General features: G+C 35.9%; 1 protein-coding gene across 7 annotated transcripts in view; it reads left to right on the top strand.

Moving 5' to 3' along the window:
* Positions 1-13,281, top strand: part of LOC107666254 (tensin-2-like) — a 49,924-nt gene that overhangs the window by 10,120 nt on the left and 26,523 nt on the right. For 4 of the 7 annotated variants that reach the window (XM_016457486.1, XM_016457494.1, XM_016457478.1 and 1 more), the window contains exons 2-3: positions 9,410-9,515; positions 10,436-10,473. In XM_016457486.1, coding sequence (XP_016312972.1) covers positions 9,410-9,515; positions 10,436-10,473 — 144 coding nt within the window. Of the gene's footprint in view, positions 1-5,584; positions 5,623-9,162; positions 9,229-9,409; positions 9,516-10,435; positions 10,474-13,281 lie in introns of those variants that run through there. The other 3 variants (XM_016457502.1, XM_016457509.1, XM_016457524.1) reach the window with 2 other exon arrangements.

Here is a 13,281-nt window from a genome sequence, read left to right as displayed (position 1 = left end):
AACATACCTAACCAGCATATGCTGGTTTTTTCAACAGGGTTGTTGGGTATCGCAAGCAATTAAGATCATCTATTAACCTGTACTATTAAATTTTTAAGTCAATTATATATATATTTTTTTAAAATAAACTTTCCTTTCAGTAATGTAAAGGAATACTCTCCTGTTGTGCCGAGTTGCTTCAGTAAAAATGAGTAGGCTATACTCGTTTAATTTAATGATTGAAATTTGAAATAGAAAAAAAATTATTAAAGAAATTAATGAATTCATTAATATAATATTTGGACATGTACTATCCTCCTGAGAACCATAAAAAAGTTTTGTGAATTTTGTTGTTTTTTAATGTCATTAGTACATTGGTTGGAGCATAAGAAACCAATGGAGAAAAAACTTTTTTGAAAAAATATATTTTATTCATATTTTATTTTGTCCTTTGTAGAGGACACCAGGACTAAGTTATATATATATATATATATATAAAAAATTTAAAATATACATGAAAAGGCATGTATAGGCAAAAACAATGTTTTATTTTTTCATTCACCAAACAGTTTTTAGGATTCAAGCTATTTTTAACCAAACTTTGTACAAAGATGATTCTCAACTATGTTATGAAAGATATAACAGAATGATTTTATATACTAGTTTACTTTATGCAATATGTGCGTAAAATGTCCATAAATTGCTATTCTCATTCTATACAGTGTGTCCATAGCATCTAATTTGCATATTAATGCGTTCTTGGGGCAAACCATAATGAAAAAAGAAGTGTAATAATGGGAGTAATAACTTGGCAACATTTTCATAAAAATATCTCATATTTCATATGAATATTAATCTATAACTTATTTCCCTATTGACCCCAAAATGCCTGATTAACATGACGTTTGTCCTGGTGTCCTCTAAGACATGTATGAAAATTATGCCCTGTTTCGTAATAAAAAGTCATATTCTGATTTGAAACCCCATGATATTTACTTGATTTTTCTGAGATTTTTATTTATTTATTTTTACGACAAACAATTTGAAAATTAGTCAGATTTAAATGATAATTACAAAATGTTGAGTGCTAAATTTGATCAGTCATTTTTAAAGACCAAGGAGAAGATGTGTTTATGATCAAACCCCCAAACATTTGATATCTCTAAAAAGCCCTGAATGTGCTTTGTACAGAACATCCAAGGCATGTGCGGTCTCAGAGAAATTCACTCAAATATAATGTCCTCTACAGAGGATAAAGGTCTATGCCTGGGTCCCAGGAGGCTATGGTAGTTTTGAAGAATAGTCATGTGAAATATCTTGAATATCAGTGTGATATCATTATTGTGAGAAGAAAGGCAATGCAAAATACAAGAAGATGGGGGAAAATATTCCTTTGTGTGAACACAACAGGCAGTTGTTTATATCTTCGTTAACCTTGCGTGAAGTTCCTCAAACTCTTTAAAGCATCTTGGGACATTGCACACGTAGTAGGTGCATTTTAACAAACAGTGTAATGACATGCAGAATGGTGTAGAAGTCCAGGTTCTTGAAGATGTCGTTGACTTTGCTGAGGATGTAATGCTGCAAGTCAGTAGATCGTGTGTGAGATCATCAATGAAGGATGTTCTTCTGCCATACAGCTCCGAATACAGCTAAACAGCCATTAAATATGACCACAATTTGGAGAATATAAGAAAACCTTTCATTTTAAGTGGGCTGGTTGCTTGTTAGTAGCTCAGTAAATAGTTGATATGATTTGCTACCTACATGATAATTACTTCTCTCTCTCATGCTCTTTCTATATGAGCTGTCACTTCGTATCGGACCTCGCATGGACTATTTCAGCTTAGTGTGTCCACCTGAATACACAAAGCGGATGTAACGCAAACTTTATTATATCACACTTGTCTATGAATTGGTCTGCTTGAAGAGAATCATATACCGTTTACATTATAGAAGAATCCAGGGAAAGAGTTATAGGTGTGTAAGAGAGCAGTACAATAGAAGTGTTACTTAGCAACACTCAGTAAAAAAGCATTAGCAATTAATTGCAACATGAAAATTTGATACCGGCATATCCCTAGTAATAATTCTTGCTGTTGATTTTAGAGCAGTAAAAAAGTTGCAAGTAATTACTATGTGATATAAGCCATAATCAGGGGGATTTCTTTACAAGCATATTGAGCCATTTATGTATAGTCATAAAATGAGTGTGGTTACTGATTAGTGTGTTTTACTTGGTTCTTTCTGAAGTTTCAAGTTTCACATCATATTGAAATGCTCAATCATACCCGACCACCACCACGGTTAGATTATAGTGTGCGAACGTTTACTGACATGAAGGTTCATGTAAGAGTCATGCCACAGGAATTCCTGATGTGTAATCTGACATATGTGTGCGTGATTGTGTTTTATCCTTATATATTTGTATCGGACTTTCCCATGGCTTTCTCTTGGGTTATATATAGTAACACGACGACAACATTGTGCGGTAGAGTAAGTTCTTGATAACAGTCTGACACTAATAGACTGCTGTGTGATTTAGTGTGTGAAGTCTCAGTGATGGCTTATAGGAGGAAGTGCAAATAATAGCTCACACAATAGGATGGGCAGATTAGCCCGTCATTTCCTGAGGATGCAGGCCTGTAACCATCATGGAAGAGGACGCGTCCCTCCAGTATTCAATATATTCGTATACTAGTAGTTGAATAGTTTACATGCTCATTATGTCTACAGATAGTTCGCTGTGAATGTTGTGTGTGTTGTGTTTTGGCCATTGTGCGTTTGTTTGTCATGGAGACATATTTGATTAGCGCAGGAAGTATGTAATGGCGCTACGCTGACTTCATCACTGGAACAGGCAGTTTCTGTTCTTTCACTGCCTGTCCCACCCTACACACACACTTACAAACACACACTCGTATTCACACACACATGGCTTCCTTGCTTTCCCTTTACCACCCCTCAGTGAGGAAAAAGGCCTGTAACACTTTTTTATACTCCCCAGTTGAGATACTCATTCTTTATTAACCCTAAATGTTTGGTGCGTTCAGCAAGATGCTGTGCTACAGAAGTGAATAAGGCCTAAAACTGTGAGGCTTGATGTGGGATGGGATGTGCTTTTACTTCTAAGCAATCAGACTTTTTTCAGGTATTAAAACATGCATGGGACCCATTACAAAAGGGATATGAATTGTCTAGACGATTATATTGAGCCAGTAAGTGATCACTTAACAACCTCCCGCAACATTTTACCAACTGCATAGTAATGCCCTAGCAACAAATGTTTAATTTTTATAGAATAATACTGTAAATGCTACAGTAAAAACCTGTTAATTGGTTGACTGTAGCTTACCAGGACATATATGGTGAAATTTTTTTTAACATTGCATTGTGTGTGATTATACTGTAAAATACTGTTACATTTATGTTAAGTAAAAACTATAAATTACCATATAATTTCCATTGAAAAACAGTAGAATGTCACATTGTCATTTCTGGCAGCCACAGCTGCGTTTTTTTAGCATACATTTAACTGGATATTTTTAACAGTGTAGAACAACCTAGCAACTGCATAGCAACCACCCTCTAGTATTGTGGCTGTGGGTTTTGCACCGGCAGAACAATCTGCAAAAATGGCAGGATTTTAGTGCTATTGCATCTGAATTGTTTGGGCAGGAAAGCTAATTCCTCTGGCATTAAAAGCACTTTTTCAGCAAGTGTAGGTTATAGCAGCAGTTAATCCGGCGCTCACATATTCCACATTAGGACAGCTTGATGTACAAGATCTCAGTTCCCTTCATCCAGCCCTACTGATGTTTATTCTTCTGAATTGTCTGTTCTAATTGCTTTTTCTTGAAATGTTGTTTGTGCCAGCTTACCAGACTATCTATGTCTGTATGATTTGAAAATGTAATGGGTAGCATCTGTTGGTGGACCACCATGGTTGCAGGCACGATTTTGTGATTGATAACTTGGTTATTCGCAGATGCTTTTTGTTAATCGCGACCTACGGGAGACGGAGGGCAGGGACAGTCTCCTTGGGGCACCCTGGGCATTAATGCTATGCTGATTGGAGAACATTTGTGGCTAAGGCAGGATGGAGATCTGAGCAACTTTGTGGGCTGCTTCTACTTGGATTTGTACCTTAGAGGCCCAAATTCTAGAGGCTCCACCACCAAATCTGCAGTGATTTCTCTTTCTTGAGTTGGATCTGCCAACTACAGCGACAGATACAGGAAGTTTTGTGTGTCTCAGTGGCACATTTAATTGATCTAACTGTCTGTTAGTGATTCTTATTTGTTCAATTTGTGAATTCACAAATACCTAAAAAATAAAAATTTAAAATCAATTCCTACATACAGTGACTGTGCATCCCTGTGCATCACGGTCAAAATGTCATAACAGTTTATATTTTTATGATTAGGCTTAGTTCATTTCGCAAAATGTCATGTGGTGTGACTATATAACCTAAAATATAACAAATTATAAAAATAAATAAAGTTTAACTTATATAAAGTTGTAGTGTGTATACATACACCGATGGAGTTTTGGTTCCTTGCCACTGTCACCTTTGGCTTGCTTAGTTGGGGACACTTAACTTCTGGCAAAATTGTTGACTTGATGAAACATACAATACTTGAAGAGAACTGAACTGAGCTGGCAAATGACATCAATGATAAACTTACTTGAACTGAAAAAATGATTTTTGTACATTATATACACACTGTTTTCCTGTTAATACTGTAAAGCTGCTTTGACACAATCTGCATTGTAAAAAGCGCTATATAAATAATGGTGACTTGACTTGACGTTGTGTGTCAGGACAGCGGTATGTATATATATATATATATATATATATATATATAATATTTTTAAAATATTTTGAAGATTCAAGATGTAAGAAGCAGTACTATTATATTTAACTAAACCTACACCCTAAGAAAAGCATTTTTGTTACTTGAAATAAAATAAACTTTAAATTAAAATAAAATATAAAAAATCTTATTTTATTTCATGTAATTGTCATTTGTCAAGGCAACATTTCTCATTTTAACTAGGTGTACTAAAATAACTAAAACTGATTTTTTTTCTTTTAATTACTTAAAAATAGCAAACACAAAACAAAATTACTAAAACATTAAGTAAAATTAAAATTGAAATGGAAATTCAAAATATTTTTAAAAATTCGGAATATTTATAAAAACTGTAATAGTATCTTAATGATACTAAAATAACACTGGTAAGAAGAATATATAATTACATTTACAATTACATCACATCACATTTTTATTACTTTTACATTGTTTTAATTGAAACTTTTTTTTGAAAATGTTATACATGTTTTTCAAAACCATATGAAACCAACATGAATACAAAGAGTACATTTCTACCAACTTGGCACATGTGTTTTAAGGTGAATTTCATTTTTGTGGACACTCCTATATGTCATTGACCCCTAAATGTCAGTTGGTGTTTATGTTCTCGTTGAGCTTCCATTCATAGCTTGCATGTACTGAATTGGGCTGGAACACAAAGTTCGGTTCATTGCAGGATATTGCACACAATGTGAGGATCTGTTGAAGCTGGAGCTATTTATGGAAGAGAAGAGAGTGCAAGAGGTGAAGAATCATGGGAAAATTGGTACGTGAGTGTGCGTTTTGCCCATAATACGGACTTGCCTGTCGCTTTCTGTCGTTTCTATGTCTGTTTATATCCAGATTGTCTGTTCAATTCCTCTTCTGTTCTTTCATTTGAGTTTGAAGGGGAGGGTTTTTTCTCTATCAAAGGCTGTTCTTTTTGCTAGAGAGCTTTGGCATGCTGTTCTGGATGGCTAAAATTAAGTGAACAGTTCCTCCTTGTCTCTGCGCCGTGCCCTGGGGGCCGTCCCTTCCCTGACTACCTGCTCTTGGCACACTGTCGGCTGGGCAGTAGGTTAGTCTGTTGACGGGTGTTGCAGAGCGCCGGACCTGTGAGACGTGATTTTGCGCACTCGGTTAAAGGGGGTGGGGTTACTTAATGCAGGTAATGGCCTGCTGATTATTTTTTCATTCGGGTTCTTGACCCCTGTGGACTTTAGCAGTGGAAAGGTAGGCTTTATAATGCATGTTCTGTGCTCACCTAATTAGGGTGCACAGAAAGGTCACTTTTATGCTTAATAGGGCTTAATTACAAAAACACTGACTTGTAGGCCAGAATTAGAGGACAAGTACATTTTGGTTCTCTCAGGTGGCATTAATGATTTCTTTTTAAGCTTTAAAAGTGTAATTATGTAGTTGAAGGACCTTCACATTTTTTTTAGAGCTTTCAATTTAAATTAATATAACTGTAGTACAATTAATTAGACAAAATACTGTAGATCAGCGAATATATTCAATGATATACAAATAAAACAAACAAATGGGACTTCTAATGCAACCTATGCATATTTATTTATCTATTTAATCATCTGCCAGAGTAATGTATTGTCTTTGTATTATTTGAATTTGGGGATTTTTTATTTATGTATTTTTTTTTTTTTTTAGCAAATATCGATATATGTGATTAATTGCACATTTATTATGGATTATTCATCAGAACATGTAACTAAAACGTTTTGACAGCCCTAATTTTTAAAAATATTTTCAGTAGTTTGTAGTATATTTGGATCTCCAGTTCAACTTGGTCAAATAATTTGACATGCATTTTCATTATTATTTCTTAAAAACACACGCACACACATACATATACATATATATATATATATATATATAAATTATTTCACAGTCGGTTAACAAAACTGCTTTACTGATTTATTAATATTTCAAAAATATTTGAAAAATTGTGCCATTAAATGTAATTAAAATGTCACTAAAAGAGCCATTAAATTTAAACTTTTCTTGAAAATTATATATTGTAAAAGTTTTTCAAAACCATGTGAAACCAGCATGAATACAGAGTACATCTGGGAGCTTGGCACATGTGTTTTTATTTTCTTTATCGTGGACACTTTTATACGTCATTGACCCTTGGCTAAAGTTAAGGAAAATGAAAAACTAGAAGCTGAAATTAGAAGAAAGAGAGGAAATCTGAGCATTAAGGAGCTGTAAAAGAGAGAGGGAAAAGCAGCTGATGATTTTCATTTGGGTGGACAAACTGAACTCCTGGAGCAGCCAAGCAAATCAACGTGATCTGGCTGAGATCTCTGAGAGGGGTAAACGAGACGATCCAGTTTGATTAACCCAGAAAGAGGGCTTTCTTAGTATCCATGGATGTTTAAATGGGACAGTTTAATGCATAACACATAACGTTTGTCATGGGGCACTTGCTTGCTTACAGGGCATTTGCTAACATCTGAAGCAGCTGATCCTGATGTTTGTTCATAGTGAATGAAAGACTTGCTCTGATTAAGCAATTATAGTCAGCTTATAATAGTTCTCAACCTTAGTCATTCTGAAGAAGTCTTGTGTCACAGTACAGTCAAAGAGGACAGACTGCAGTGACACAAATGTTGCTCTGCTTCTCACTTGCTTTTGCTTCAGGACCCAGATTTTACATTGGAAATCAAGTGATGTCCCAAAGCCGCTACCTTTATTATTATTATTTTTTACCAATTATATATATATATATATATGTATGTCTTTAACATCAAACAGGATCAGTATTATGACATATATAAGTCCAATATGCTAATGTTCTATGTTGTTTTTAGAAGTTTTTAATGTATTTCTAGGTGATTTTGAAAGTATTCTAGTGTTCTGAATGGTTGCTAGGGTGTTGCTATGTGGTTGTTATGATGTTCTAGGTGGTTGCTAGGGCTATTTTGTGGGTAGTGGAGTATTTTATGTGGTTGCTAGGGTGTTACTTTGTGTTATAAGTTTTGGGTGGTTGCTAGGGTGTTGCTATGTGTTATGATGTTCTGGGTGATTGCTAGGGTGTTACTATGTGTTATGATGTTATGGGTGGTTGCTAGGGTTATTATGTGGGTAGTGGAGTATTCTGGGTGGTTGCTATGGTGTTACTATGTGTTATAAGTTTTGGGTAGTTGCTAGGGTGTTACTATGTGTTATGATGTTATGGGTGGTTGCTAGGGTTATTATGTGGGTAGTGGAGTATTCTGGGTGGTTGCTATGGTGTTACTATGTGTTATAAGTTTTGGGTAGTTGCTAGGGTGTTACTATGTGTTATGATGTTATGGGTGGTTGCTAGGGTTATTATGTGGGTAGTGGAGTATTCTGGGTGGTTGCTAGGGTGTTACTATGTGTTATGATGTTATGGGTGGTTGCTAGGGTTATTATGTGGGTAGTGGAGTATTCTGGGTGGTTGCTAGGGTGTTACTATGTGTTATGATGTTATGGGTGGTTGCTAGGGTTATTATGTGGGTAGTGGAGTATTCTGGGTGGTTGCTAGGGTGTTACTATGTGTTATGATGTAATGGGTGGTTGCTAGGGTGTTTCTATGTGGGTGGCAGGGTGTTCTAGGTGTTTTTTTGCCTAGACCTCACCTGTTTTGTTTGTTTAATCATCCAGAGGCAAATTCAATTAGTAATTAGTACTTCTAACATTAAACTTGGATTGATAAAATTATTTTAACATTTAAAAAAAGACTATTCGGCTTCACAAGTATTATGTTGTGTAGGATGATATTCACAGATGATCACTGGAGATGCCCATTTTACCTGAAGACAATGACTGTGGAGTGAGGGACTCCAGTGGCTGTATGTGATGGTGCCAGCTTATTGAAGCTGTGGCTATGGCACCTAACGGGCACATGCTGCATTTCTCGCCAGCTGTCCAAACAGGGTCCAGAGAGAGCCAGAGAGAGTGGAAAAGAGTGCTAAACTCCTCTACCTCTCTGCCAAATGGAAAAACGCACATCCAAACACAAAGCTGCATTATGCTCCTCTGCTGTGGGACGTCATACACAGTTAAAACCAAACCAAACCAAACCAAACCCAGTGTACAAACATGCTGCATGATGAGTTTGTGCTGTCTGTTAGCCCTGAGCCTCATCAGAAGTGATAACATACAAATTAGTATTTGAGGAGGACATGTGGCTGTCAGATATTTTGTAGTCAAGCGCTACACAGTGGGCTTGCTATGTAGAGTTGTTTGTTTGAACCAAAGTGTCCTCATCAAGTTTCTCACCCCAAGATGTGCCACTTTCAGATAAAAGGTTTGTCGGGTTTTTGTTTTTTGTTCTCAGCATTGAAAAATGAGCTGCTGTACATGGAAAGAGAGACAGATGGCTGACATCCAGAGGAGAGTTCAGGTCAGTGAAGGGAATCGGGCGGAAGAGCAGAACGCAAGAGAAGATTTATTTGGAAAAATAGTGAACTAATGACAAAATGACAGTATTACAGACGGTGACTGAGAGAGAAGCTTGAGTTTAGCGACAAATACAGTACAAAGCCTTTTTTTTTTTTTTTAAATGTTGTGTTTGTGTTTTCCAGGCGGGGAAGGGCGAGCCCCACGTCTTCAAAGAAAAGACCTTCAAAAAGAAGCGGCAGTGTGGGGTGTGCAGGCAGAGCGTGGAGAATTTGGGCTCTTTTTGTCGAGGTGAGTGACATCTGACCATTTCAGCCTTTATCTCATGTTTTTTTGTTTTAACTTTTGTTGCCAAGGACCCACAAATATGATGTTCCCCATGTGAGATTTTCATGTATGAAAATGTATTTTTGTCTCACAATTTATACTGAGTAGAAGCATATTTTTTTTATTGTGAAATTAAATAATTGGCTTTAATATTACTGTACTAAATAAAAATCAAATAATGAAAAAATATTATCTGGACAATATTTACACTTAATATCAAGTATTTTTAAAGTTAGTATAGTACTGAAGAGAAAATAACCTATTTAAAATGTACAGTGTATTTGCATTATTTTTTATTTTTCACACTAAATCCCGTTCCAGTTTTGCAGTTAACGTTGACAGCCCTAAAAATATTCTGTAAAATCTTTCCATGCAAGTGATGTTATTGGAAATAAAGCTGAAAAACTTCTAATAAATAAATGAAAATGAAATAAATAGGTTTATGTTGAAGTACTAAAATGACTTAAGATAAAACTGAAATAAAAATAAATCTATATAGAAACATTTAAAAAAAAATTAATAATAAAGAACTTCACAAAATAACTAAAAATAAAATGAAAACTGAAAATATAAAAATAAAAGTAGTTAAAATATTATGATTGTATATAAATAATACTAAAATAACACTATTGCACTTTTTCGGAAGTAATTTTTTATTGTAATTTTTAACAATCATAAGGAAAAAGATTTAGAAGAAAGATTTTAGATGCTATTTTGAAACTTCTTATCCCTGATAAAAACTCCCATAAATTATGTTATATCTTATTGTTCACTAGGGGGTTCCCTAATATTCTCTGTATGTCACTAATGCCTAATGAAACCATATCAGACTTATTCAGTATTCCTCCCTAACCAACACATTTCCCTCTCTTTACCACCCACAGTCTGCAAAACAGCTACTCATAAGAAATGCGAAGCCAAGGTAAGAACATTTCTCCCATTTCTCCCCAGGTCATAATGAATTTATCAATGTCTCTTTCACTCCCTCTTCAGATTAACATGGGCGTATTAAATGGGAGTTTATGTGTTTAAAGGCTAGCTCTCTCTCTGTGTTTCCTGCACTGAAGGCCTCCCTGTGTTGGGGCGGCAGTGTTGGCAGCCGCACCCCCGCACCACACAGCCGTAGTGAAAGACTCATTGATAAGGCCAATGGATGCCAGCGCTGGCACACCCATATCAGGCACGTCTCCAGAGGAGCACCCTGGGATCTAGAGTCCCAAGCTAAGCTTTAAAGCTATTTGCTTTATTCACAGTTGCTGACATTGTATAGAGTAACTACTGTGATACCCAGTTTTATATATCCTTATTCGTCACTCCTTGGCACTGGCAAAAGTTTGGTCAATGTGCAAAGAAACAGTGAGAGGTTTAAACATGCCACATTGTTATTCAATCAGCAAATCACCAACCCACTGAAACACTCTTTACGACACAGAGAGCGTGCAGTTTGTCTAGAGCTGTATCATGCTAGGAGTTGAGCTCACTTGCTGAATAGGATCATTTTCAGGCATGAGTTCCTACAATGACTAGGTTAAATGATTATGTGGAATGAATGCATTTCAATGATTATGAGGAATCAGGGCTCAAGATCTACATTTTACCAGACAGAATTCACTTTTTGAGAAAACTGACCTGCCATAAATATTTTATTTATTTATTTTTTAAATAAATGTATGTTATTGTAGCCATAAATGTATACAAGTTTTTCCTTGAAAGGTTGTAGGTTTGAATCCCACAACAGGCTATCAGTTTGATTATTTACAGTGGGTGTAGAAAAGAATCACCCCTTTAAAATAATCACATTTTGTTGCTTTGCTGCCTGAAATGAAGACGGACACAGTTTTTGTTTTAGTCAGCTGTATTTACTCAGTGCAACTTATAACATCCTAGTGAAAGAAATAACACCATGTCAGAAAAAAATAAAAAGCCAGAATCACTAAGTTAGAAAAAGGATCAACCCCTTGTGTCAGTATTTTGTTAAACCACCTTTTGCTTTAATTACAGCCTTGAGTCTGTTGGGTTGTATCTCTACTAACTTTCCACATCTAGACTTTGCAATATTTGTCCACTCTTCTTTGCAGAACTGCTTAAGTTCATTTCAATTTAATGGTGACCGTTTGTGGACTGCAGTCTTCAAGTCTTCAATTCCACAGATTTTCAGTGGGGTTTAAGTCTGGGCTCTGATGTAGGTTTGATTCCCAAAAGAGGCCATCGCTTTGATTACTTTTGTTTTTCATAATTTCAGCTGTCATAAAATGATTTTTATGAATTATTTAATTTTAAGAATGAAAGAAGCATCTAATTCTAAATAGTTTGGTACAATGGTTATAACTCTCAGCTTATAATCGAAAGGTTGTAGGTTTGAATCCCACAATCACAGTTCTGGGTGAGATGTAATTCTCTGTTGGTTCATCCCATCTGATGATTTATTTGTCCCACTGCTTAATCTAAGGATTGATCAGTGGTTAACTGATCATTTGTCAAGATTCATGCATAAACATTCTTTTCATCAGATATCTGGGAGATTAATAGTTTAGTGAGAGAACTTAAGAGCAGCATGGGAACTGTATGGATATAGAAACCTATTTTCCCACATGTATTTTGTTACCCATCTAAAGCATGGTTAAGTAATCTTTTGATTAACCTGGTTTTATATGTTCAGTGACAAGTTCATGTACCAGTCATGACCATTCAAAACCCTCGATGTTGGCTGTGATAGTCATCAGCTTTACCCTAGTAGGGAGTGGCCACCCTTTCTAGAGAACATGAGCTTTAAAAAAAACCTGAAAACCTTATCGGCCCTCTAGAGCGTCAACCAGCCCTCCCACTCTTAGCACCTCGCAAGACAGAGCAAAGACAAATTTCAAGAACACTTAAGCCCTCTTAGGTCAGAATGCCATGGCATAGGTCCAAGTCATGGGTCCAAGAAGTGTCTGGCAAACTCTTGCTCCATATTAAAGTGCTATCACAAAAATGTAAGACAGCATTGAGTTCAAAAATCAAAACACTGAGCACTCCTGCAATGCAAACCTCACTTTTAAAATGATTACACACTGTATTTGACCCTAAACAGTACTTCATTTCAGAGTATAACCTGCAGATGTTTTATTTGGCGCAGCAGAAATCAACGTAAGCCCTTCTCCTCTGCTCTTTAATATAGAAAATCCACTCAAACACCATTCAGCTGTTTCATGTTGCTCTCTTAAGCTGTCCCCTCCCTGGGCTCTGTCGCATTATTCGATGTGAATGGTTTTTTATTCACCTCCTCATAGCACTGGCCTTATTGGATTGTACACAGATTTAGAATTGCACGCTTAGATGGCTTCATCTGTGTATTGAATAGGAATGTCCATATGTTGAAAGCTAACAGTTCTGTTATAAATACAGATATGTGGACCATAGAGAATAGGAAAGGAGCCAAATCATTTATAGAGGAAGCACTCTCAGACACGAATGGCTAGTTAACTTCATCAGCCATTGGGGAGTTATTAAACTCCTACTCCAAACACTTGAGTCGTAGAAGTCCTTATAGTGTTCCTTATGAAGTAGAGTGTGATGACAGTTTGAGATGTGATGTCTGGCCATGTTTTACCTGTTTATGGCAGTTTCTCAATAAACAGTGTTGTAGTTTGTTGCTTGGGTAATTTAGGGATTGGTCAGGGTGGTCATCCACCAACCTTTACTCATTGCTCTTTTGATTTAAAGGGGTCATATGATGTTGCTAAAAAGAACA

Source organism: Sinocyclocheilus anshuiensis, unplaced genomic scaffold, assembly GCF_001515605.1.
Source record: "Sinocyclocheilus anshuiensis isolate Anshui unplaced genomic scaffold, SAMN03320099.WGS_v1.1 scaffold201, whole genome shotgun sequence".
NCBI lineage: Eukaryota > Metazoa > Chordata > Actinopteri > Cypriniformes > Cyprinidae > Sinocyclocheilus > Sinocyclocheilus anshuiensis.
The sequence above is the reverse complement of the archived record's forward strand: the minus strand, read 5'-3'. Positions and strand labels throughout refer to the sequence as shown.